At 42.3% G+C, this 25607-nt stretch overlaps 4 protein-coding genes across 13 annotated transcripts; 2 read left to right on the top strand and 2 right to left on the bottom strand.

Annotated features, from left to right (window-relative positions):
• The first annotated feature begins 1027 nt into the window (after nucleotides 1–1027).
• On the top strand, nucleotides 1028–6096 carry LOC131125334 (histone-binding protein N1/N2-like). 2 transcript variants are annotated; one of them, XM_058066771.2, is made up of 14 exons: nucleotides 1028–1192; nucleotides 1329–1434; nucleotides 1741–1821; nucleotides 1905–2008; nucleotides 2072–2701; nucleotides 3665–3720; nucleotides 3786–3865; nucleotides 3958–4031; nucleotides 4534–4722; nucleotides 4887–5059; nucleotides 5177–5245; nucleotides 5436–5534; nucleotides 5605–5741; nucleotides 5829–6096. In XM_058066771.2, exons 2-14 carry the CDS (start codon nucleotides 1334–1336, stop codon nucleotides 5833–5835), a joined length of 1800 nt encoding a protein of 599 aa, XP_057922754.2. In that variant the 5' UTR covers nucleotides 1028–1192; nucleotides 1329–1333; the 3' UTR covers nucleotides 5836–6096. The 2 variants fall into 2 exon arrangements, with proteins under 2 accessions (XP_057922754.2, XP_057922755.2); XM_058066772.2 differs by having other exon boundaries at nucleotides 1064–1196.
• A 1332-nt stretch (nucleotides 6097–7428) lies between these two features.
• Nucleotides 7429–18042, bottom strand: gpbp1l1 (GC-rich promoter binding protein 1-like 1). Of its 4 annotated transcripts, none has more exons than XM_058068675.2 (12): nucleotides 17896–18042; nucleotides 15567–16671; nucleotides 14224–14338; nucleotides 11538–11667; nucleotides 10677–11005; nucleotides 10468–10543; nucleotides 10161–10357; nucleotides 9925–10053; nucleotides 9434–9589; nucleotides 8802–8926; nucleotides 8121–8223; nucleotides 7429–8047 (listed from the first exon to the last, which is right to left on the bottom strand). In XM_058068675.2, the coding sequence occupies exons 3-12, from the start codon at nucleotides 14281–14283 to the stop codon at nucleotides 7874–7876; spliced, it is 1479 nt and encodes a 492-aa protein (XP_057924658.2). In that variant the 5' UTR covers nucleotides 14284–14338; nucleotides 15567–16671; nucleotides 17896–18042; the 3' UTR covers nucleotides 7429–7873. The 4 variants fall into 4 exon arrangements, with proteins under 4 accessions (XP_057924658.2, XP_057924656.2, XP_078647562.1 ...); XM_058068673.2 differs by having other exon boundaries at nucleotides 17757–17905; XM_078791436.1 differs by lacking the exon at nucleotides 17896–18042 and adding an exon at nucleotides 17676–17696.
• LOC131126307 (transmembrane protein 69-like) lies at nucleotides 17214–19467 on the top strand. 5 transcript variants are annotated; one of them, XM_058068678.2, is made up of 3 exons: nucleotides 17214–17311; nucleotides 18671–18716; nucleotides 18778–19467. In XM_058068678.2, the coding sequence occupies exons 1-3, from the start codon at nucleotides 17229–17231 to the stop codon at nucleotides 19453–19455; spliced, it is 807 nt and encodes a 268-aa protein (XP_057924661.2). In that variant the 5' UTR covers nucleotides 17214–17228; the 3' UTR covers nucleotides 19456–19467. The 5 variants fall into 5 exon arrangements, with proteins under 5 accessions (XP_057924661.2, XP_057924664.2, XP_057924663.2 ...); XM_058068681.2 differs by lacking the exon at nucleotides 17214–17311 and adding an exon at nucleotides 17320–17992; XM_058068680.2 differs by lacking the exon at nucleotides 17214–17311 and adding an exon at nucleotides 17320–17499.
• A 348-nt stretch (nucleotides 19468–19815) lies between these two features.
• On the bottom strand, nucleotides 19816–25431 carry ipp (intracisternal A particle-promoted polypeptide). Of its 2 annotated transcripts, none has more exons than XM_058067300.2 (10): nucleotides 25254–25431; nucleotides 24606–24986; nucleotides 24322–24533; nucleotides 23532–23751; nucleotides 23305–23460; nucleotides 23062–23229; nucleotides 22849–22986; nucleotides 22668–22790; nucleotides 21603–21823; nucleotides 19816–21069 (listed from the first exon to the last, which is right to left on the bottom strand). In XM_058067300.2, exons 2-10 carry the CDS (start codon nucleotides 24934–24936, stop codon nucleotides 20845–20847), a joined length of 1794 nt encoding a protein of 597 aa, XP_057923283.2. In that variant the 5' UTR covers nucleotides 24937–24986; nucleotides 25254–25431; the 3' UTR covers nucleotides 19816–20844. The 2 variants fall into 2 exon arrangements, with proteins under 2 accessions (XP_057923283.2, XP_057923284.2); XM_058067301.2 differs by having other exon boundaries at nucleotides 25182–25431.
• Nucleotides 25432–25607: the final 176 nt, after the last annotated feature.

Raw genomic sequence — 25607 nt, forward strand, 5'->3', positions numbered from 1 at the left:
TAGTTATTTACATTTCCCGCCCTTTTTTAATGCATATTTTCTCAGTATATTTTTTTTCAACCACTTGTCCTTCTGTTTTTCTTTCATCACTGCATAATCTATTGGTGCCTGCCATGAAGAAAACCTCAAATCTTTTCTTAGTCGTCGCTCTGCTGTCACCGAGTGATGTTAAATGCTGTTGCCATGGTCACCGCATCAAGGGCCAGATAAGAGGGTCTGCACACAATAACCTCTTGTTAGACGCGCCTCATTGATCAGATGCTGCTCTGTTGTCATCTGCTATTTCACAATATGCCCGTAATTGCTGCATCTGGACGTTTGAAGGGCATTCGCATCTTTCATTTTGGTCACTAAGGGGGCCCTAAAAGCATGTTACCTTGTTTTATTTTAAGCGGTGATGATGAAATAATAGAGTTGCAAAGTACAGGTAGACTTAAATTATTCAAAATTGTACACTGAGCACCCAGAAGCATTCGTAGCTAATAGTAAATGGTTTCACAATGCACAACAAACTGCTAAGAGGGGGGGGACAGTTGATGTAATAGCTGTTTAACATCAGTCAGTAATGATAGCAGGAACCGTGTGTGGTTTTTCTCAGTGGGAAGCAGATTGGGTGCCAGGTCCAGACATGTATAATGAGACAATGGCACCACAGAAGCAGCAGGATGAGTTGGATGTACGCTTTCCATCACAGCAGGATGTGACAGAGCCACTAACACTCCACACACACACACACAGAAAAACAATATTCCATACAGCACAATCTAAAAATTATTCATGTAGATATTATAATAATTGGCTGGCATATGCAATGATGAAAAAAGGGAAAGTAAAAAAAAAGTGATCAAAATGATTAGCAAATATGGATACATAGAGAAATAATTATGTTACATAACTCCATACTTATTTTTAAACTTATGTCATTCAGATTACCTTAAAAACCTTATGATATTAGTGTTATATCCTCATTGTACTGTTAACAGAATGTAAACCACCCATTTAGTTGAGTATCCGAGTCTGGTGACTGCGCCTTTAAGACTTTCTCCCGCGCTGGATTACGAACCCGGTAGTAGGCCACAAAGGAGCACGGATATTTGGCGCCAAATGCAAGCGAACTCACAAAGCGGCGTGGAGGCAGCGGACATCACACCGAGCACCGCATAATCTCCTTTCCAAGCAGATATCCACACAGGTTTGTTAGTAGAACATATGACGTGGCACGTTTTTTAGTATGTTTTAGTATAATATCGAACAAATGTCGTGGTGGATTTGCTCTTGTCTGACTGTGTACTAATGAAGTTGTTTTTGATGTCGAACATGGAATTCAGTGAACATGGAGGAAGCCAACAAGCTAATCGGCGCGGGTAAGAAGCACCTGGTGATGGGGAAGGTGGTGGAGGCGGTGAGCACACTGCAGGAGGCCTGCGGCATGTTGTAAGTTGTTGCTCAACAAACTCAAACAAACAAATGAATGGAAGCATGCCTACGGAAGCCCGAAAGCTTTATAAGTTGACAGTTTATCTGGGAGGTTTCTTTAAACTATAACACAACTGCTTAGCATAGCATTAAATTGGTTAGCCATGTTTTCCTGAACACATAAGTGAAGAATATCACGTGCTTTAATGTTTCTGTGTGCAGGCCCTTTTTGGAAAAAGTTAGGACAACCCTACACTGAATGGAAATGTGTTGATGCTGATAGCCCAGGCAGATAAATAAAATGATCTTTAAATGTTTTTCCAGAGCTAAGAAATATGGAGACACAGCAGATGAGTGTGCAGAGGCATTCTTCTGGTGTGGCAAAGCGCTGTTGGATATGGCAAGGTATAATTTTTTTGTGTGTGTGTAAAATGTAAGGGTTATAGTAAAAAAAAAAAAACGAGCTTACTGCAAGTGTTCTGATGTAGGATGGAGAACTCGGTACTCGGTAATGCTTTGGAAGGCGTTCCGGAGGACGAAGACGAGGAGAAACCCAAAGACTCCAACGTTGAGGGCACTGAAAATGTTGACGGTGAGTGGAAAAATGAATGCTAAAAAAACGACGGGTGTTTAATGTCCTCTTGTTTCATAACAGAAAAGACCAGGGATGAGCTGAGGGTTCAGGTGTATGAAGCCATGGCAGAGAAGCCTGAAGATGCACAGAAAAATGAGGGAAGTGAGGTCGGCAAGAAAGAAGCAGCAGAAAAGCCGGAAGAAGAGCTGTCGGACAAGAAGGTGGAAGAACCACCAACAGGTGAGGTACAACCAGAAGACCAAAAAGTAGCTGAGAAGGTAGAAGAATCTGCCCAAAAAGAGGCACAACCAGAAGATAAAACTGCAGCAGACAAGACTGTAGGACCATCAGACAAGGAGGCACAACCAGAAGATAAAATGACAACAGTCAAGACTGAAGGACCATCAGACAAGGAGGCACAACCAGAAGATAAAATGACAGCAGTCAAGACTGAAGGACCATCAGACAAGGAGGCACAACCAGAAGATAAAATGACAACAGTCAAGACTGAAGGACCATCAGACAAGGAGGCACAACCAGAAGATAAAATGACAACAGACAAGACTGAAAAACCAGAAGACACTGAGGCAGCAGACAAGAAGGTAGAAGAAACGCCAACTGACAAGGAAGAACCAGAAGACAAGAAAGTGGAAGAGGATGCGGCAGACAAGATGGAGGAAGAACCAGCCGAGGAGGAAGAAGATGCTGAAGGTACCTCAGACCAGTTAATGCTTTCTCTATAGTGCCAGATCACAACAGAAGACCTGCTGTTCCTTATTCTTAAATGACCTAAGTAGCTTTAATGTGTTTTTCTTTTATCTTAAAGAGGACCTTTTATGCTTTTTCCACTTTTCTGACCTCGGTTTCAGTGTTTTCTTCTAAAACCTTGTGGGAAGTCACTGGCTGGATGGAGCCTGTGACGTCCTTATATGGGCATGCCCGGGTACAATCTGTACATGGTGTTGGCTGTACCAGCAGAGTAGGATCAATCATAGCGGCGTGGGGGTGCCTGGAGGCGGGCTGTGGGTGGAATATATTAAAACTAGAGTTGGGCGATATGGACCTTAGCATGTATCACAATATTTTTAGGATGTATCACACAATTTGGCTGCCATTAACACACTGTGAGAGGAGAGTCAGCCAACTTTCGTTCAGTATTTATGATTTGATTTGTGTGTAGCTGCTCTATAGGAGTCCACGACTCTATACAAAGGGCTAAAAATGATCATGATAGGTCTCCTTTAACATTGGCCATAGTAGCGCATTTTCAGTTTTCCGTTTGTTACAGTGCTTGGCAAGGCAATTGCATTATGACGCGTTTTGATGACATGCTCACATTAGTCACTGCACGATTCTGCTACGTTGCGTGCACGCACAGGCTGGTCTCTAATTTTGGTAATGGTTTTATTTCATTTGAACATGCATCAAATTACAATTGAATGCATCACATAATCAGTTCACAGTTCCACATGTCCAAAAGGAGTAGGAAGCTTATTAAAGCCTACCCATCCATTGTTACATTTGTTCACTTCCTGCTTTCCTAATAGTTTAAGTTTTTTTTTTTTTTTTTTAATTGTCATAATCCCTACCACAAACACCCCTCCCCTCAAAAAAATGCTGTAAACCTCCTAGGAGATACTTGGTTGATTTCAAAGTTCTATGCTATGTTGTTAGATGGTGATGAAGCCGATACAGAAGAGCAAGGTGAAGAGAACAATGCTGGAGAAAAGGTATAAAAACAAAACCACGTCGGAATTATCAGGTTTGAATGCGAATTTTTGTTTTCCTAATACAGGAAAGTGACGACGAGGACGAGGTTGGGAACCTTCAACTGGCCTGGGAGATGCTGGAGGTGGCGAAGGTCATCTACAAGAGGTCGGTGCAGACGGTGGCTGCCATCTACATTGGTTTTTGTTTTGGAAAAACATGTGGGGAAAAATTACTCTTGGATTTCCTCCTTGGTGTAGAAAAGAGGCAAAGGAGGACCAGCTGATGGCAGCGCAGACTCACTTAAAGCTGGGTGAAGTTTCTGCCGAGACGGGTAGGTTTCAGCCTTTCACACGGATACGTGGAAAAGCGTAACTGGTCATGATGCATGTTTACTTTAAAACGTCTTAAGCTGGCCCACCGGGAATTCCCAAATGTACCTTTTTAAACCTTTAACATGGAAAATGTAGCTGGCAAAATGACTTGCAGTGCTGTTGTGGAATACTTGAGTCTCCAAAATAGTCGCTTGTACATGCTTGTATTCCTGCCGCAAGGCATGCTGGGTAGCTTGTGGTACACTTTCTCACATTTGGCAATGTTTGGCACATTTTTGAGATTTTGAGGTCATCAGGCGTAAACAAGGAGTTATACTCTTGATATCCAATGTTTGATCGTTCTTAGTTCATGTTGTTACAGCTGGACTACCCAGCATGCCTTGTGGGCAATTCACCTATCATGGTTGAGCTGGATTTTAACCAAGATAAACGAGGGATTACTGTACATACTTAGACATTTCACCTTTTTCCTCTTTATTTTTTTGCAACCCCTGCTCACAGGTAACTACACCCAAGCTCTGGAAGACTTCCAGGAGTGTCTGAAGCTCCAGTTGAAGCACCTGGACCCGGATAGCCGACTGCTCGCCGAGACTCATTACCAGCTAGGTTTGACCTTCAGTTTGAACATGCAGTACCAAGAAGCCATCGAGGAGCTCAATAGCTCCATCTCCGTCATCAAGAGCAGGCTGGGTGAGAGCATAAAGTCCTTCTGATTGGGTCGTCAGAATTACTGTCTAAAACTGAAACACGGGTTGCTTTTTTTTTTCCTTTTTGGACCGTATTAATGATTTATGGGAGCACATTTTAACACCAGGGCCCTCTGTTGTGCACCGTGGTCCCATTCTGTCCTGCAGAGAAACTAACAGAGCTGATCCAGAATGCTGCTGGCCCAGAGGAGCTCGCCGAGGAGAGGAAGGAGATGGAGGAGCTGAAGGCTCTGCTGCCAGAGATCCAGGAGAAGGTGGAGGACGCCACCGAGGGCCTGAAAACGGGGAGAGCTGATGCCGAGGCTGTGAAGGGTGTGCTGGTAGGCCCGACTTAACCATTTTGAACATTTTATATATATTTTTTTTTTCTTGTAATATTATGATTTAATTCCCATTATATTTTTTTTCCATAAGTGATGATGTTATGTGCTTGTCAGGGTGGTGCCTCCACTTCTGCATTCCCTGCTTCCACTGGAGAGCATGGCAGCACTTGTGCCACCTCGGAAGTGAGTGGAATTTTACATTACTGATGTTTGTGGTTAGTAGAACCGCACTGAGATGAGGGAGAACGGTGTCTAGTTCAAACTACAACTAATACCTCTGGGCATTATGTAAAAAGGATGGTTTTGAATACAACTTTCTTACCGTTAATGTTGTGGCTCGTGAGATGTATTATTAATGCTGATGTCAAACCAGTCCAACGGCACATCAACCGCCAAAGTCACAAGCACCAACGGAGCCGCCGCCGCCGCCAACACTCCCGTCTCCGACATCAGCCACCTGGTCAGGAAGAAGGTAGGGCCGCTCAAATCTTAACGGTCCTCGTACCAGGCGACATGGTCCAACTCGGCTGTGTGTGTTTCAGAGGAAGCCAGAGGAGAGTCCTGTGAAGGAAGGTGTCAAGAAGGTGAAGCAGGACAACGCACAGGAGACGGACGGTAACGGTGTGAACAAAACCAACGGTGACTCTAATGGACACACAAACAGTATGGAGGTGGAGAGGTGAGGACTTTTGGGGGTTTTTTTTGTATTGCCCAACACTTTTTTGTGTCTTAACGCTTTCCTACCCCTTATCTCCCCACTCGGCAGTCAGTGAAGGTGGCTTCCACTCGACAAAGGGATATCGTGCCTAGATGTTGTACACTTGTTCATGTGTTGTTTTGTACATCTTTGAAGTGTGTTGAAAGAATGCCAATGTTGTGGAAAATGTTTTATTGCACCTGTTTGACAGCTTTTGCTGCTTTGGAATATGCAGTTATGTTGGTATTGTTCCGCCCCCCCCCCCATGATTGCACAGTCTGTTTCTCTAATTGTTAATGTAAATTAAAGTTTGGCTTAATAAAGACCTTGAATGTCACCTTTTGATGGAATTTATTGAATATGACTAACATGGGTGCCGAAGCTTTGTTTCACAAAGGGTCACGGTCAAAAAAATGAAAGGATGCAAGGGTCACTTTGATATTTTATAACACAATATATATAGATATGCTAATAAGTTGTATATTTCAAGGAAAAATGGCATCCCAGGTTTGCAAGTTGATAAAGCATTAGTCTGTTTTTTTTTCCAAAAATATTTTAACTTTCTTAATATAGCCTTTGTAAATTGTTTCTTAATTTTAGTTCATTGATTTTATATTTCCCTAATTCAACAAATTTTCTAAAAATAAGTGAGGAGTTAAAAGACTTTTCCCTTGTATTTCAACTCTATGCTACTTAAATTACATTCTCATATTAAGAGTGTATTGAGTTTTATTTTTCATGTTGTTCCTGTAAAATTAAGACTTTTTTTTGCTTAGTATTTTTCACACTTTTATCAGATTTTTTTTTGCTTTTTAAAAAAATATATATATAGTTGGATTTTTGTGCCACAGTTTGGACACCCCTGATCTATTAGGAAAGAAGGGGCTCATTTTGATATTTTATGAACACACTCATGTTAAGTGTTAGCATTGCTAGCATTCTAATATCAGCATAGTAGCATTTTAGCCATTTTCATAGGTACACAATTATGCGAGGTGTTAGCATGCTGACATTGGCATGTTAGCATTGCTAACATGAGTGACTATGAACTTAAAAAGATATTGCTATCATGCTCTGCGTTAAAATGCTAACATTAGCATACTAACATGCCAACATTTTTAGCATTTTCAAAGGGCGGCACTAGTACAGAAGTGTGAAAGGAATTCTAACACTTTCATTGTATGTTTTCACGGCAATGAATCTAAGTATGTCAAAACTAATATAGGACGAATATTTTATGGCGTAAATCACAATATACATGAAACAATAGTCACCTTTTCACTCCTGTATTCGTTGTTTATATCACATTGTGCAACTCTTAAGTTGCACAACTCTTAAGCTAACAAGCTAGCCAGTTAGCCTCAAATTCATTTCTTCTAAACTTGACAAGCCAAAAACGTACCACGAACTTCGTCACGCTATCATGTCAAACTTGACAGTGATGGTAAGATCCAGTGATGAACGGCTTATCGGGTTTTTCCACTACTGCCACCTAGTGATGAGAACACTACATAGCACTTTTATCTTATTTCAATGTTTTAAATCTAACACCTGTGATAATTCCTACATGAATTTCTGAAAGACGCAGAGAGCGGTAATTCAAGTCCACAACACAGCTTGTAAAAATAATTATATACCTGCATAACTTTCAAACATGACAGTAGCCATATTCATATTGAAACATATCAGCTTGTCAGGAACCAATTTTATTAATATCATTAATGTGTCATCAGCATCATCAATGAAATGAGTTAGTCTGTTTAAAGCAGAATCAAGTGTGCATTCATTGCCCTTCTTTTTCTTGATGAACACTTCAGTTCCACAAAGCGAGGAAGAAAAAGGAGGAGGGGGGGCAGGTTCAGAGAGGGCGGGATTGCAGTGAAGGAGGAAACGCAGGGAAAACAACGTCTGGCAGAGCAGAAATCTCCCCCTTCACTGGGATATGATTGGTTTTCCCTTGTGCAAGAACAACAACAAAAAAAAAATCAAAAGAAATTCAAAATGGTGCTCTAAAAACAAAGATGAGAGAGGAAGGAGGGCAGGTCGCTTGCTGAGATGCGGTGTCGGCTGTTGTGTTGTTTAATTTTTTTTTCTTTTTGTTCCGTAAAGCCACGTTAGGATTTGATGCAGTCGTCGTCGTCGTCAGAAGTCTGGCTGCTGCTACTGGTTTCAGACTCTGAGCCCTCCTCGACGTGCGCCTCCGCCACACTCCTCCAGGGGGTGAAGTGGAGGGTGACGCCCCGTGGCCTTGGCAGAACCCCGTTCCTCTGCAGGCCGTTCCTCTTCAGCTGCAAACAGCACAAATGGTGTGTCAGGTGACGCTTTAAAACATTACAGGGATAACGATGGCGAAGTCATCACCTGCTCCGTTTTTGTCTGGAACTCTTTCAGCTCGTCTTCTGTCAGAGGCAGGAAGTTGTCATCATTTTCTGGGTACTCCTGCCAGCCCATGGCCTTCAGCAATCTGGACAAGGAGGTTTCTCAAAGTGACTTTTTCCAGTATAGTCCCGGTGGCATTATCTGACTAATAATTTTATTTTTTTATTTTTCTCCTAGCTGTGAGGTCTGCACGCTAACCACTCGCGCGCCGTGCCGCCATGAGAAGATTATTCATTCATTCATTAATTTTCTACCGCTTTTTTCCCCACGAGGTCGCGGGGGTGCTGGAGCCTATCCCAGCTGTCTTCGGGCGAGAGGCGGGGTACACCCTGGACTGGTGGCCAGCCAATCACAGGGCACATATAGACAAACAACCATTCACACTCACATTCATACCTATGGACAATTTCGAGACGCCAATTTACCTAGCATGTTTTTGGAATGTGGGAGGAAACCGGAGTACCCGGAGAAAACCCACGCATGAACATGCAAACTCCACACAGAGATGACCGAGGGTGGAATTGAACCCTAGGTCTGCATGCTAACCACTCGACCGCCGTGGCGCCATGAGAAGATTAATATAGAGAAAAATACAATGAATAAAAAGTTTGGACAAAAACTTTTAAGTCACATGCAGGTGCTTTTTGAAATAAGTCGTCCTACCTGTGCTCGGCCTCCAGGGAGCTGGACAGGTGTTCCGTGTCAGAGTCGCTGAGGGAGTAGGACAGCCCATTCTCATGGCAGACATCCTCACTGTAAGCTTTGGGCTCAGGGGTGCTGCTTTCACCCTGGACACAAAAACACGACACGTGAATTTGATTATCACTGCTACTATGCATCGCAGAGTTCAATTAATTATTCATAAATTATGGCTGTTTCACAGTTGACTATTATTAGTCAGAAATTATAAGTAGTATGTTGTGGTTGTTGCAAGAAAGACAAGGTTTTGTGCAGAGATTTCTCAATGGCTCAAAAAACCACACAATCACAAAGATGGAACATCCTATATAGCGCTAACCTTATGCACCAAAAGACAGGGATCAAACCACGCCCCCAACACGCCTACCGACTGGGTGAGAGACCTGCTCCCTAGTGTCCAGCACAATGTCAACATGAGGTAATGCTACTTAAAAGGCTGAATTTGTGTTTACAAATTCACTACCAGTCATAAGTAAGTGTGTCCAAAATTTTGACTGACTTCCTCATTTGTTTTAATCATAAATTAATCATTAAATCAATAAACCATCCCCTGACCAAGTACTACAAATACAGAAGCAAGTAGAAGCATTCCTAACCTCTCCTGATGTTCCCGGGCTGCTGCTTGTCGTCAGCTCTCCGGTGCCCTCGTCCTTCAGAGCTCGCAGGAACTCGCTCTTTCGGTCCGGGCCGCGCCGCATCAGCTTCAGCCTTGACGGCGCAATGTCTATTGGAGGAGTCGTGCTGGAAGGGTGCTGCAGAAGATGAGGACGCCAATAACGCTAGTTAAGTTCATTATTTTTCATTTTGACTGCTTCACTGTAAAAGACGAGTTTGGTTATTTAAGTTTTCCGAGTTTGTCAAACTATAAGTTGGATGTCCAGCACAGAGAGCATATTTGCTCCTGGGGAAAAAAAAAGGGCAGCCACCTCATCCAACCACACAAGACACAATAATTACCATGGGGAGATAAAACGTGCAATTGGCAGAGCAGTCAGAAACATATGTGAAACATGTTTAAGACGGTTGGGTGTGTTTCTCCTTTTCCATATGTGCATTTAGAATAGGTGGCGCCATTTGAAATCCTCACCTCCTTAGGGGTGTTGTGCTGTGGTGCACTGACCGGGGTGCTGGGTTTGGCAGCAGAAACTGGGTTGGTAAAGACGGAATCTCGGCTAGACTTGGCAATCTCTCTACCGCCGGCTTTCCACTGGGTGCTCTTTAAAAAAACAGGACAAACCATGCGCGTCAGTAAGAACATTTTCCATAGATGAAAGGAAATGCTGAAGAAGACATTTGCTGAAGAGAGACGTGAGTCTTTCCTACTTTGGTGGGGGCCACAGCAGGCTTTGGGACCAGATTCTTGTAGACGCTTGAGCCGGTGATGGGGGCTTTGGCGCCATTGGCAGGCAAGGCGCCGGCACTGGCGAAGCCCGCAGAGAAGGCAGTGCTGGGGTCCTCCTTCGAAACCTTCTTGATAACTAACATTTTGGACACCATCTGCTTGCCGCTTGGGGGATTTTCTGAGGGTGGGGTGGATCAAGGCAGCTGTTAGGACATACACTGCATGTGCAAAACATGGATTAAAGAAGCATGTCAAGGACTTTATGCCTACTGCGTAGTTAGTTCTTACCCCACACTCCAGCATGGGGAGCCACTGTTCTCATCTGAGTTCCAGGCTTTCCAGTTGTTTCAGGGTTGAGGGAGGGCTGCAAAGAAACGGAAGAATTAGCATCTTAGCATTTTATTTGTATTATTCTTTGTGATCAAACTGGGTTTAACAATAAAATCTAGACAGCGACGACAACATTGAATGCAAATAAGCGAACGTTGGCTACTCACAAAGTCCTCTTCCACAAACTTCAGCTTGTCGTCCTTGCCATCTTTGCGTTCTTCATTGGGAAACTTGTCCTGGTATGAGGTGCCCTTACGGGGATGGAAGTTACCGTTGCGCTGCCGGTGCCCTCCCTGCCTGTCCCTGTCGCCCCCTCCCCGTTTCGGGTGGCGTCCCTGGTGGTGGTGGCCGTCCTGGGCACCCCGCAGGGCTCCATGCCAGCTGGGTGTATCCTTCCAACACGAGCCTCCCGCCAGTCCACTGTGCCCGCCTTTGGCCACCCCCGAGTCCACAGAGTCGTGTCTCAAAAGCAACGAGGGCTGCTGCCATCCATCACCTCCGAAAGAGAACAAAGATACTGCTTACAACTACTTATATTTTATGTACTCCATTAGAAAAATGTAAATTACGGTGAAGTGTGCAAGACATCATAGCCAACAGACAAATGTGGCCCCACCCACATTACAGCAATTATCCCAGTCAATCAGGGAGAGAATATTCTTGTCAACTAATCAGTGTGTGAAAACCAAAAACACTTGCCCTAGTAAGAAACAAGGTCTTACTACAAACCTTTTGAATTAAACATGAATGAGGAAAGGATTAAGTTGTGTGTGTTTCCGTAACAGGAAATACAGGTTGCAGCTTTAAAATTCCATCACTTATTACAACGACTCTGGTGTACTATTAATATTATATATTTACAAAATGCTGCATTGAATATTCATGAGCAGGTATGCACTGACTCTTTTACATAATTAAGTGTGAAAAACATTATTATTTTGTGACCAACACCACAGGTGGATTACAGTCCTGTGGAAAACACTTCACATGAAAATGAGCAGAGCACTGTCAGTCTTCACGACCAATACCTGTCGGAGCGCGCAGGGAGCCATTGTTGAAGAAGCCATCGGAAGAGTTGTGGCGGCGGCGGCTCACAGCATTTCTGCCCTCTCTGTGATGGTGAGGTTCACCTTGTTTATCGAGGGTGGCTGCAGGGGACTGCAAGAGGAAGCAAGGCAAAGATTTAGTTTAGTGAAAGATAACAAAAACTAATAAATTCAAAGTAAAACCCACAGGCATGGATCATAATCCTGTAAATGTACATAGGCAATCCAACACCTGAAGTACCTGTATAACATAACAGATTTAGATAAGGGTAAAAAAGGCTATTGTATGTATGTAGTAAGAATTCTTAAAAGGTACGGTCACTAAACATAGCACCCTTACTATATTAAGCTTTTTTTCAAAAATTAACAATTAAATGTTCTGTGATTGAATACGGCTTATTAGTATAAAAAAAACCCAAAAACAAACATGCCCAGCTAAGCAAATTAATTGTATCTAATTGTACCGATTCCAGGCCTACATTATGCAATTTCAAGCATGAAAATACAAATAGAAATTGAAGGCAGAAGAAGCATTCAAATTGCAAATGTAGTATTCGATATTGGCCACTAGATGTCAGTAATTGTTCAGTGAGACAGGCAGAGTGACATCATCGACAGAACAAGGATTTATTGCAGGTTAAAATGATCTCACAACAGGCACAATGATAACAACAAGGGCTACTGTAAACCACGACAAGATAAAACTCCACTCTGAACCTTGCCATTTAAAGCCGCTATTACAATGCATTGATGAAACAGCAGGAAGTACGCTGTCCGGGAAAAAAAAAGCTAGATCTTATTTAAGTCTAATGTCTCTTCTCTCATTATAGCTACTATATTGGGATATACAAATGTAAACATGACTATAGGGGTGTTATTTCATGTCGAGAAGGCTCTAATAATGACAATGGCATTAACATTGTGGTGTAATCACTGAACAAACGCGGCACTGTGGACGAGACAGTGACCCCGTTCTTGTTTCCTAGCTGAGTGAGCTGCCTGTAAAATCCAGTCTGACTGACAAACTTGACTCACAGCATATTATCCACCACTGGACAATCAAACAACTCATTTCCATGAGGCAACACAACAACATTCCGCTTTGTGAACACTACATCATCTCAACTCAATTTGAAACTAATCCAGCTGACCATGAGTGCAGTCGGTCATTAGCGTAGACATTAGCACAATGCATGCCACCGGACATATTTCATTCATGTCTACCAATATGCAAAAGAATAAAAGCAAGCAGTCGGTTTCACTGCGAGGCCTAGCGGGCTGTTAAGTTTCTTCAAAACGTATGACAACTAAAAATGTAAAATCTGTCAAGAACAGATTTTCGGCTCATGCCGAGTATGCTCCAAATGAAAACCAGACTCATATTGTGTGCACATATTGCAATCTGCTGCAAACGGTAAACACAGAGACTGCAGTTGGCACAAAATGTATTTCATGAAAAAGGTCACTGCTCGACAGACGCTACATACGTACCATGCAACAACTTGGCAGTGCCTCTTACTCTCTCGTAGTTCAAACTTAACTTAAAACCCTTTCATATGAATGTATGAAATAATGTGTGAATAATTTGGTGGGAAAAAACACAGTGACATGTTGCACTCAGCACTTAAGTCAGCAAACCAGCTGCACAGCTTTGTAATACTATGCAAAGCATATTGTTTAGTCATATTACACCTAGCATGTTTTAGTATTCTCACCCACCCCCTCCTAAAAGCTACAAATCAATCTGCTTCATACTTGATTCTTTACTGATCTGTGAAAAATGTCACCTATACTCATAATTGCCTTGCTGCGAGGTCTTTGACTCACTTAATTACGGCCCACTTGACTCCACTCCCACTGTACTACCAGACTCAAACCCTACTGAAAATTATATTGATTAGTAAGTTTGCCATTTACCAACACAACAAGAGCAATTTAAATTCCTGTTATGACAAGCAGTTTGAGTGTTTTAAGGAAAAAGCCAAAAGTACACATTTGCTGTTCTGCTCTGCTGCAAATAAGATGCACGATAACAAGATCGCAGCAGTTTGGACAGTTCCTGATCAGCCAGATCAGATCAGAAATTCACTCTGGTTACAACTGTATGGTACACACAGCTGAAAGTTTATCAGTTTATGACAAGACATTTAAGACTGGGGTTTAGGTACTGTGGGGTACACAAAAAAGTAAAGCATAAAGATGGCTCAGTGAAGGTGCAAATCTGTCACATGTGAAGGTTGTGGCCTAGCGAGGATCATGAAATAAAATAGGAAAATGTCATGTGTCAGTGTGACGTGGATGAAGCTGGGCGTCACTGGATCTTCCAACAGGACACTTACTGCAAGCATATATCAAAACCCATCACGGTTAAGTGGTCTGTCTGGTTACTGCCATACCTGTTCTCAATCAATACATCACTTAATAAGACCTGCCTGACAAAGTGAAGACGACCGAAAGATCTTCAAAAGATAGACATCATTCCATCTAGTGTAGTTTTCTTAAGAGTTAAAATCTTGTTTCATTCTCGTAGACCCAATCTCTTGTATCATTTCGTCTCGTGAAGTGTCTCATGACACCGCTATCCCTGACTACAATTACATATGCCAGCTAGCATGGATGGACACTGCTTGCACACACATACATGGTTTCTATGCATGCAGACACAAACCTTGGCAGGCTGGGGCGTGGAGAAGTTAAGCCAGGCAGGGACAAAGTCATGCTGCGCCATTTAGGTCCAGTGTTTCTGGTCAGTGGATGGAGGCATCAAACCTCATGGCCAGGATCTGACAAAAGAGATTGACGTCAGGAATGCCAATCGATTGTTTGCTCCACATCAATCTGTGGTATTATATACAGTGGTATGAAAAATGAAAATGCAACCCCTGTGTGAATAAGTGGTTGACCCTTCCCCTGAGGGTTAACTAAGATTAATTGAGATCTATCAGTCTGGAATAGGTTATAAAGCCATTTGTATATCTTTGGGACTCCAGCAAAACACAGTGTGAGCCACAAATGGCGAAAATATGGAACAGTGGTGAACGTTCCCAGTAGTGGCCGGCCAACCCAAATTACCCAAGAGAGCAGCGACAGCTCATCCAAGAGGTCACAAAAGACCCCACAACAACATTCAGAACTGCAGGCCTCACTTGCCTCAGTTAAGGTCAGTGTTCATAATTTCTAAAAGTAATGCCGCACTTCAGAAAATATAATCTTTCCAACAGTAAAATATTGTGGTGGTAGTATGATGGTCTGGGGCTTTTCTGTTGCTTCAGAACCTGGAAGACTTGCTTTGATAAATGGAAGCATGAATTCTGAAATCTCTGAAATTCTTAAATTAACTTGGTTTGTGCTGCAGGACAATTATCCAAAACACACCAGCAAGTCCACCTCTGACTGGCTTAGGAAAAACAGGATCAGGATTTTGGAGTGGCCTCGTCAAAGTCCCAACCTGAATCCTATTGAGATGCTGTGGTATGACCTTAAAAAGGTACTTCATGCTGGAAAAGCCTCCAATGTGGCTGAATGACAACAATTCTGCAAAGACGAGTGGGACAAAATTCCTCCACTGTGCTGTAAGAGACTCATTGCAAGTTATTGCAGTTGTTGGTGCTAATGGTGGCCCAAACAGTCACTTTTTACACAGGGCCATTTAGGTTTACATTTAAAAAAATCCTTTAATAATAAAAAGGTTAATTCTAAACTGCATTTGTGTTCAGTTATGTTGTCATTTAAGTATGACAAACTTGCAAAAAAAGAAATCAAGAAGGGGGCAAACACTTTTTCCACGCCACTGTTTTTGTCTTATAACTTTCAAGTCATCTTCAATGGATAAAGGCACCAAAGATTATACTGTAAAAAAAACAGTCTATTCTTAAAAAATAGTTGAAAGCTTCAGTTGCGCACTGAAGATGTTGTTCAAGTGGGATTAGGCTGTCAGGCTGAATTGAAAATACAGACTATAAAGTGAGCATGAAATATTAAAAATAAAGTGAGTATGTCGGCAATAATTACCCCAGAGTCAGTGGCTCTGAAGTCCTCGGCCTCCACCCTCTGTCAGTCAGGGCTCGGTTCTTCAGGCCTGTTGGCGCTGACAGACAGGGAGCGGCACAATGACTAGCACCTCGAAACGTCTGCCAGGACAGGACAGCCCCTTTTCCCACAGGCCGATCCCTTCGTCCAGGGTGGAACACTGGGAGACGGGTCAAAGGATTGCAGGAATGGTGATCCAGAAAACAGGCCCAACAAGGATGGTGAGGGCTCTCCAAAAGCAAAGGCGCAGTGGTCTCCGAGGAACTTTAATCCTGCGTGGTGAATCCTGTCCCAAGTGCTACGGTTTATAGTCCAGGTCACCTTCTGAAGTTCTCTTCACTGATCCAGTTAGGCCATTTCCTTTATTGCCAGACTTGAAAACTCTTATTTTTAGAGGGAATTTCTCCCACTCGTGCACAAGAGGCAGGTCTTTGTAGCAGTTCCACTTTGACACCAAGTCGGGGAGAACCAAACACGTGTTATCCTGCCACACTGTGTGGGCCAGTAGGTTGTTGGCATCAATTCTAACTTTTTACCGAATCATTTTAAAATCTATTTAACCACACGCAGAAAAGAAAATGAGGTCAGGGACAGTCTTTTGCAGGCAATGGAGGTGACTGAAACCCGCTGCTCACCTCATTAATGTGGTGGGGGGGGGAAAAAAAGACTGCCAGGCTTGGAAGGAAACAATGCTCACTGATTCAAAGTCACATGACAATGAAGGAAATTAGACCTGTGTTACATTGCTATCATTTTCATTTCTGGTTAGTGAAATGGAGAGCTTGCTGGGTGATGCATAACTTCTATCGGATGTGCTTTCACATTTGTGAAAATGCCCGTTTAACTATGTGTAGTTTTCTGGATGTAGAAGAAAGAGGGGAAGCTGTGTTTTCATAGATAGGCAAGACCAGAAACCAAGCAAAAGTCTGCCATGTGTCAATCACTCTTCAATATTATGTACTAATTGTTTTTAACCTTTCCTGGCACACAAAAAAAGAGGATAAGGGGAAAAAAATTGTCAAAATTCCTTTTGTTTGAGAATGACCAGTTTTCTGAAGACGTCCTGGTGTTTCACAAGTATCTGCACCTGTAAGCCAAAAATAAATGTTAGAAAGTATCAAATCTAGTTTTTAAGACAGTGATGTTGAACCAACATTAATCTTCTGACACATTCAATTGAAAGTGAAAAAACTATGCACTTTATTCTGTATCACAGCTAAAAAGGACATCTCTGAAACAACATATAGGTACAAAATAATGACTTAGTCATCAAATATACTAGCTTTAATATGTGGTTGCCTTTAATAAAAAAATGTACAAGGAGGATGAGAGTCCCCCACTTTCCTACTTCTACCTCGATGGGACCAGTAACAGTAACCAGTAACTACCAGACACTGACTGCCGAACTGTCTGTGTGTTTCATGTACTGTAATGCAGTTTAACGTCCAAATGAAACGGCTCAACCGCCATCGCACTCCCACTGAACTGTTACGTAATAGCTCACATCAGTGAGTTTACAGCTACTACAGACGGCAGTGATGTTCCCTACAATGGAACAAAATGACATAATATTATCACAAACAGCCCCGATTGCAAAGTGAACCATTAGTAACAATATAATAATAACAACAACAAAAACAAAACATGCGCCCTCTTGCTCTGCACGAGACCAAGTGCAACACGCACACGCCGTCTCACCGAAGTCACAAGTTGACAAATGTTCAAAGGTGCAATTCGGACAAAGACTAGATTCTAATGTCGAAACTTTTCAAAGTCAATCGCCGATAGAGTGTGCTCCAATATCTGCGCGAACTCAGTTGCTAGCTCACCCGTGTACTTACCTACGTGAACATTAGCAAGTGTTAGCTAATAGCTGGTGTTACCTCGCCTGTTAACTGAACCCGGAGACTGTGAGGTATGTTACAATGAGCTAATGTGGCTCCAAGGCCTAGCTCTTCATACGTCTCACGCGTAAATGCAATAATAAACTCCAAATACTTGAAATATCAGCTCACAGAAGCTGCCATGAACGTACAAACATAGGTAAATAGAAGTGGCATCGTTGAAACAACACAGTTTCAAAATGGCTACCTTAGCAGCGGCAGCACACATTCATCAGCCTGCTAAGGGCTAGCGAGCTAACTTGTAATGTTGTGTGACAATACGGCGTACCTTATTCGGAGCAGAGCAACCTTTAGTAGACTCGAAGGTGCATTAAGTCTTCAAATAACAACGAAATGACACTCCGGTGTGAGTAGAATGCCCTGGCAGTGCTGCTATTGGTGTTTGTTTGGGTTTTCTGTGCGCTTACCACTGGCGCTGGCACCTTTGGGATTCGAACAGACTCAATAATGCTGCGTTCAAGACGTCACGTCATTATGCAACTCGGGGAGGTTCGGCTGTGTAGGGTAAAATGATAAATCGTTAAATTGCCGTTTTTGTGAATCACCGGTTCATCCTCATCAAAGTATGTAGCATTGTAATGCTATTACTGACAGTATATATTTGAATTTTTAAAAAGTAGCTGAAAAGGTTGGAGATATTGAATAACGCGAACAATTGTCTTCTTGAATATAACTTAATGTCCCCCTACCACGGACAGGCAAAACAGTCGATAGCAGAACTTGTTTCATTTAGTTTGAGGAAAACAGGGGCGATTTTACAGCAATAACGAGTCCAAATTATCATAAATAACGCCTTTAAGAAGAGGAAATTGACATAAACACAAACTCAGTATTTTAAAGTGTTTAGGATGCTAAGATTGAAAACAGGCATTTAATCAAACCCCGATTAAAATGATCACTAATGGAAGCAAACGACCCCTGACAAAGCTAGCAAACACTAACGCGTTTGTGTATATGTGCTGAATTTGATAAGCTAATGAGTGAGACGCATTTAAAAAGACAAATCTAAGGTACTTCACCACAAGTTCTGTTTTTTTTACTGGACGATTGCTCGACATTGCATCAGTTATGAGCTAAAGGTTGTTAGCTAGCACGAGTTAATATTCCGAAGTACATTGAAGTTATGTAAATGTATACATACATACATGCACACACGTCTAATGAAAGATTTGTTTTTTTTAGATTGGAAATGTTTGGACTTGCACTTTGTAGACATCTCATTTCTAGGGTAAGTTAAGAAAGTATGTGATGAAGAGTATTCTGTGAATGAAAATGTGATGTGCTTCCAGCGTCCAATATGGAGATGCCATCAACAGATGACCCAAGCATCGTACTCTACAACAAATGCTCAGCTAGTCTCCAAGGTCGACTCAATGTTGATTCCACCCAAAGTGGCTTCCATCAACAGGCTGTTGTGCATCAGACCTGCCACCGGGGCTGGTTCACGTCTCTGCCATTCAGACACAAGAGACACCAAAGGTTTCAGTTTGAGGACCATCAGGCAGGCTCCTAAACCAGCCGTGTATCTTGGTTTCGCCGGGCTCATACCATTTGTGGCTGCCCCTCTCGCCATGGTGACAACGCAGTGCTTCTACCCCGAAGTAGCCTACGCCCAACTGATGTACGGAGCTTCTATAGTCTCCTTCCTTGGAGGTGCTCGCTGGGGGTTTGCCATCCCGGATGGAAGTCCTGCTCGACCGGACTGGATGAACTTGGGAAACAGTGTGGTTCCATCGCTTTTGGCCTGGCTGGCTCTGCTCTGCAGGGACAATGTTGTAGAAGGGGTCCTGGTCGTTCTAATGGGATTAGGTCTGTCTCTACACTATGACCTGATGCTGCTACCGGGCTACCCTGCATGGTTCAAAGCCATGAGAACTGTCCTCACGCTGGTTGCCACCTTCTCACTGGTGGCAACACTGATGCTGAAGAAGTTCTGCGCAGAGAAGAAGCTGAAAGCTTCATCATGAGTCACACAATCTTAATAAAATGTATAAGTAGTGATCAGATGTGCTCCCTTGTTTCATTTTGTTACATGGTAAAAAATAATGCTCCAGCAATAATTGTATCAGTTGGATAATGAAATTTAGTGAACTATCAAACCTGTGATTAAACATCAATAGGCGTCCAAAGTGCGGCCTATGGCAAAAATTTTTTTTTTTAAAAATTGATTCTTTTTTTAATCAGGTAAACCTCACAGAGATTATAAACAAAGAGCAACCAGGCCAAGGCAGCAAAACACACTATCAACATATGATTGAGATATATATCATTTAATATATATTTAAAAATCAGCATTAATTTTAGAATAGAAAATATAATACATTTTTTTATTTTAAAATCTAATGAAAGAAATTCACAATGTTATGCAACAAAATAAAGTTGTAATTTTAGGAAACTTAGTTTGTGGGAAAAGTTAAAATGTTACAAGTATATGGTAAAATTATGGGAATAAAGTCATAATTAGGAGATCATTTACAATAAAGTTTAAATCATTGGAAATTAAAAAAAAAAAAAACAATAGAAAAAATTATGTGATTTTTAGTAGCATCGAGTTGAAATAGTAAAGAAAAAAGGTGGTATGTTGTACCTGTAATAGAGTGAGAAACAAAATAAAATAAAGTTGTCAATTTTGGACAATTTGGAAAGAAGTGTATTATGGGAATTGAGTCAAAATATCACACAAAGAATATTTGAAAAAAAAAAACAACAACAATGGGGGGAAAAAGAAGACAAAATTTCAAACTAATACTTTTTCACTGAGCTGTATTTTTCTTCTTCTTCAAATATATTTAACTTCTTAGCATATTTACATGTTGCTTTACAAAACATCAAAATGTCGTGTACTTCCTTTCATTTTTCAGTATGCGACCCTTGTTGGAAAAATTTTGGCCACTTCTGCCTTGGAGGAATTTTGTCACAAACATCACTGGCAGGCCAAAAATGTACAAAAATGATTTTGACAGGGATGCAGTATTTATATTAATCTGCTTGCTAAAGGACAGGGAATAATAGCTCTGAAGAAAGTAGGCGAAGAACACAATAAGTGTATACAGTGTATAACATAGTATTCGCTGATATCATCCAGTAGCAACAGCACAGGGTTCCCCAGCGGTTCCAGTTTAAAAGCACTTTCAGGTATCGCTCACGAGTGTCATGATGTTGTCATAAATGTATCATACGTTCAAGTAGTACCGCACATTTGAGGAAACAGAAAAAACACATTTGGGTGACACATGGTCAATTTTACAGTGTCGATTTCAGTGGACTGATCACAGACGTCAACGATTAAAGTGGAAGCGAATGGGTGTTTTTTTTTTCCAACGCCATGTATAAGTGGCACAGGGTGAGGTGCAGGATTAGAGTACAGCCAACCCGCCGTCACAGCGACTGGTGATCATGTTGCCGACCTCCGTCCAGGTATCCAGGTGAGGGTCGTAGATCTCCACAGAGTCCACAGTCACCGGGGCCGAGAAGTTTCTGCTGGCGGCTCTTCCTCCGACGGCGTACAGCAGCCCGTTAACCGCGGACACGGACACCCCTGCGCGTGGAGTGGACATCGGGGCCACCTCCAACCACTTCTCCTGCAAAGACACACCCACGTAGGTGTGGACAATTCATTCATCCATAATGTAAATTAGAATTTACATTATTATTATTATGGGCGGCACGGTCGTGTGGTTAGCGCGCAGACCTCACAGCTAGGAGACCAGGGTTCAATTCCACCCTTGACCATCTCTGTGTGGAGTTTGCATGTTCTCCCCGTGCATGCGTGGGTTTTCTCCGGGTACTCCGGTTTCCTCCCACATTCCAAAAACATGCTAGGTTAATTGGCGACTCCAAATTGTCCATAGGTATGAATGTGAGTGTCTATATTTGTCTATATGTGCCCTGTGATTGGCTGGCCACCAGTCCAGGGTGTACCCTGCCTCTCACCCAAAGACAGCTTGGAGACCCTCGTGAGGAAAAGCGGTAGAAAATGAATGGAATTGAACTCGGGTCTACTAGCTGTGAGGCCTGCTCGCTAACCACTCACATCATACAAAAACTGGGGCCTGAGGCCGAGGTCGGACTGTTGATACAAGTAAACAACTCCTACACCGCCACTCCTACTTACCTCCTCTGGACAGTACTTCTCCACGGTCTCCAAAGCCCCCAGCGCCTCGTTCCAGCCGCCCACCGCATAAATACAGTTGTTGAGGCAGGCCACGCCCACGTAGGCTCGACGTGTAACCATAACAGGCAAGGCGCTCCATCGACGGGTGATGGGATCGTACATCTCTGCAGAGCGCAGCTCCATGCCTTCGTCGCTGATTCCTCCGATGACATAAATAAAGCCTGAAAAGAGACGAGCTGCATCAGTTGTGGCGTGATTAGAGACACATATGGTTCTACCATATCTTATTTATTGTGTGGAAATATGGGGTAATAACTATAAAAGCAATCTTGACTCACTAAATGTACTGCAAAAAAAAGTAGTAAGGATAATTCATAATGCTGCCTACAGAGAACATACGAACTCCTTTTTTATAAAATCACAAATACTTGCTGATATAGTTCATCTTCAAACAGCTAAAATAATGCATAAGGATAAAAATAACCAATTACCTAAAAATGTCATCCAATACTTCTCTACAAGAGAGGAGAAATATGATCTCAGGGAAGAACTAAATTTGAAACACTTATATGCTAGGACTACGTTAAAAAGCCATAGCATTTCAGTATGTGGAATCAAACTATGGAATGGATTGAGTAAGACCCTCAAACAATGCACAACGATGAGCCAATTCAAGAAACAATACAAGCAGTTGATGTTTGCTAAATACAAGGATGAAGAGTCTTGAACCAGTCATGATGTGCTATACATATCACTATATTGACACTTACTATGGTACCCATTATGTCATTGGATGGTCATATCACCTCGTACTTCGGTACGTAATAAAAAAATAAACACTTAAACTGTATTAGGAAAGCAGGAAGTGAACAAATGTAACAGTTACTGATTGTAAAAGTAGCAGATGGAGGGGTAGGATTTAATAAGCTTTGCTTCTTCCTACTCCTTTTGGACATGTGGAACTGTGAACTGATTATGTGATGCATTCAATTGTAATCTGATGCATATGAAATACAACCATTACAACCATTACCATTACATTTGCACGAGCCAACAATAACACACCTTGCAGCTCGCAACAACCGAAGTAGTAGCGGGGAACTGCCATGCTGCCTATCACCTCCCACTTGTTTTCTTCAGGGTCATAACGTTCCATCGTCTTCCCGATCTCAGAGCCAATCCAGCCACCTGTATGGGAATCATGCAATTATTATTTGGATTTTTACAGTACTGTAGTATTTCTTACCAAGCGCATACAGAGCGCCATGACAGGGGCAGACGCCAACTCCACATCGAGGGAAATTCAACGAAGCCACAGCAGCCCATTGTTTGGTCACTGGGTCGTATCTCTCAGTGCAGTCGAAAATCATTGAGTCTTTCTCTCCTGGTGAAAAAAAAAAAAAAAGATTTGACCTAACTATAATCATTCAGATCATGTGACATTGACGGTCTTCCTCACCTCCCACCACATAGATCATACCCTCCAGTACCGCCATCCCCAATCCGCTGCGGGCCTGGTGCAGAGATGACACTGTGGTCCAGTACTGGTTGAAGGTGTCAAAGCGCTCTACGCAACTTAACGCCCGGCTGTCGCTCCACCGCCCACCCTGTAACCGAGTGTACCCTCCTACAATGAAGAAAAAAATGAAAAGGTTATAAAAAAAAGCACACAATTTAGCAATAAATACATTCAAAACAGAACCTATAGCATAGAGGTATTTCCTGGCTTTTCTTCTTGGTCTCATCTTGACTTGCTGGAGTTGACTGTGTGTCTTATTATCTTTGGGGGACTTGGTGACTTCCGTGTATTCCTTCAAAAGGGTTTGCAGTGCCACCCGCAGGCTGAAGTCGGTAATACCTTCGTTAAAATAAAAAAAAAAAGATCAGCATTATTCAAAGAAAAAGGTACTTAAAATAATGTCTGCTTACCTTCTATGTACTTGAACAGCCTCTGTGGGGAAAGTAGTGGGAAGCGAACTGGTTCCAACACCTCAACGACATACTTTCTTCTCTTCGCCACATCGTGGAGAACCCAGTCCATGGCTGCTGTGAATACCTGGTACTCATCCTCAATTCTCAGCTCTTCACTTCTTAGAAGTTTTACAAGCTGATCCTTTGACAGGCCCCTGAACTCATCACCGATACAAACCTAAAGTGAAGCAAATGACAAGGGAGAAATGAACATTATTATCTGGTGGGATTACGTTTATGACAGTACAGCAGATCCATCAGAAGATATGACGTCATCAGTGTTAACACCAAATATGTTCTTATGGTTTTTACATGTGGAAGAATGAAGAATAAACTTTGACGGTGCATTGAAGACATTGAATTTGTCACCTCAAGTCTTACAGTCAAAATGGAGTTAAAAAAAGGTGCAAGTGCCAGTAATTTGATCAAGAATGTGAATTCATGAAATAACTCATGGCAAAAGAAGAAGGAGGTGTCTGTATGGATCTTTGTCGACAGTCACGTATTCAATGAAGGTAAAACTAACCTTAAATGCATGTAGGAATGTCTTATATATGGGAACTGTTTGTTAGCAAAGATATTTACATGCTTTTATAACCCCGCTTTTATAATAAAAAACGACCGATCCCAAAGACGTATTCATGCTTGAGGAACAAAAATGATGACGGAAAGGCCCACTAACTCACTTTTACACTGTTTGGGATTAAATGAGTTAATAACAAGACAAGATGATCGGCTTGTTTCATACCTCCAGGAAGTGAACATGGATATAGTTCTCAGAGAACTCCAACATTCCCATGCAGGCAATCTGCTCCAGGAACTGAAAGATGCCCACACAATTGGATGGATCCATGTGGTCCTTGAGAAACTCTCCACAGATGGACACCACCTCATTCAACTGCAGCATATCTGCCGCTAGCATCAGCTCTTGAACGTTGTCCACAGTCACGCTGATGGAGCCTGACAAGAAGCAGGACAAAGACCATTAGCTTAAACATTCATGGTGACGTGTTTGTCATAATCATAGTGTACCTGTGTAAACAAACTCCAGCAGGACCTCAAAGACGTCAGTATCTACACCCAGGATCTCCACTTCCTGTTTATCGGCTTCGCTCATTCCCCCTGAGAAAAGAGCAGAAAAGTACGGGCTGCTGGCGGCGAGCACCAGTCGGTGAACTTTGAAGACGCGGCTGCCGACCCTCAGCCCCACATCACAGAAATCTGCACGAAGCCTCATCTTGTTCATCTGGGCCAGGATGAGCTTTGCGTAGCGGTCTGAGGCCAACACAGCCTGCTCGAAAGCCTGGGTTGCCATGACAGCAGCAGCATCACCATCAGCGGCAGACACACTGGTAAAGGACATGGCTGCTGAGGCAGATAACCGAGGAGGCCATTATTCCCAAACCTTTATCTCTGAATAAGCACAAAAGGAGACAATTAGCAACAAGTTAGCAAATGAACATATAAACAAACACACAACCCAGAATTGATACATTAGTTATCTGAGGTAATACGTAAAATACGTATGCTACGTCATTCTACATTGAAGCAATACGTAACGGCAATATAAACAACATATAGCCATCCTATGTCACTATAAAAACACACCTGCAACGGCTGCAAGCATGCTAGCAAGTCGCTCTCCATGAGACTAACATATAAATGTATAATTTCACCCACTTCCGCGCTGACGGTTGAGCCACAGCAACAATTTTTGAGTTAAAATAACAACTATTTCATTCTCCAGCACTGTTCAATCATCTTTGTTGATCGGGACCCAGGCAACTTCCAACGCACTACATGTTACTTTCTCTGAATCGATTGGTCACGTCTGACTGTTTAGTCTGTCAAAACAAATCAATCGCGCGCAGTCGAACGCCAGCGAAGGCAGCGAGTCCGCATTCCTCTGTCGTCTGAAATATCAAGTATGACTTAGAAAAATATTAAATTCATTATTTTGTCTTATAGCGGTAATTTTGCTTTCTTTGTTTGATTTAATAGTAATTCACGATTGTGAGAAAATACAACACCAGG

Source organism: Doryrhamphus excisus, linkage group LG6, assembly GCF_037039965.1.
Source record: "Doryrhamphus excisus strain RoL-2023G ecotype Guam linkage group LG6, RoL_Dexc_Guam_v1.1, whole genome shotgun sequence".
NCBI classification, from domain to species: domain Eukaryota; kingdom Metazoa; phylum Chordata; class Actinopteri; order Syngnathiformes; family Syngnathidae; genus Doryrhamphus; species Doryrhamphus excisus.

Coding starts and splice junctions, on each gene's coding strand:
- LOC131126307 (XM_058068678.2), top strand. CDS start 17,229: ATGCGCCCTCTTGCTCTGCACGAGACCAAGTGCAACACGCACACGCCG. Junction 17,312..18,670: donor AAGTTGACAAATGTTCAAAG/GTGCAATTCGGA, acceptor TGTTTTTTTTAG/ATTGGAAATGTTTGGACTTG. Junction 18,717..18,777: donor GTAGACATCTCATTTCTAGG/GTAAGTTAAGAA, acceptor ATGTGCTTCCAG/CGTCCAATATGGAGATGCCA.
- ipp (XM_058067300.2), bottom strand. CDS start 24,936: ATGTCCTTTACCAGTGTGTCTGCCGCTGATGGTGATGCTGCTGCTGTC. Junction 22,987..23,061: donor TATGATCTATGTGGTGGGAG/GTGAGGAAGACC, acceptor TTTTTTCACCAG/GAGAGAAAGACTCAATGATT. Junction 21,070..21,602: donor AGAAGTACTGTCCAGAGGAG/GTAAGTAGGAGT, acceptor GTGTCTTTGCAG/GAGAAGTGGTTGGAGGTGGC.
- LOC131125334 (XM_058066771.2), top strand. CDS start 1,334: ATGGAGGAAGCCAACAAGCTAATCGGCGCGGGTAAGAAGCACCTGGTG. Junction 2,009..2,071: donor GGGCACTGAAAATGTTGACG/GTGAGTGGAAAA, acceptor GTTTCATAACAG/AAAAGACCAGGGATGAGCTG. Junction 5,246..5,435: donor GCACTTGTGCCACCTCGGAA/GTGAGTGGAATT, acceptor ATGTCAAACCAG/TCCAACGGCACATCAACCGC.
- gpbp1l1 (XM_058068675.2), bottom strand. CDS start 14,283: ATGGCGCAGCATGACTTTGTCCCTGCCTGGCTTAACTTCTCCACGCCC. Junction 10,358..10,467: donor TCCCCATGCTGGAGTGTGGG/GTAAGAACTAAC, acceptor CCCCACCCTCAG/AAAATCCCCCAAGCGGCAAG. Junction 8,048..8,120: donor TCCAGACAAAAACGGAGCAG/GTGATGACTTCG, acceptor TGCTGTTTGCAG/CTGAAGAGGAACGGCCTGCA.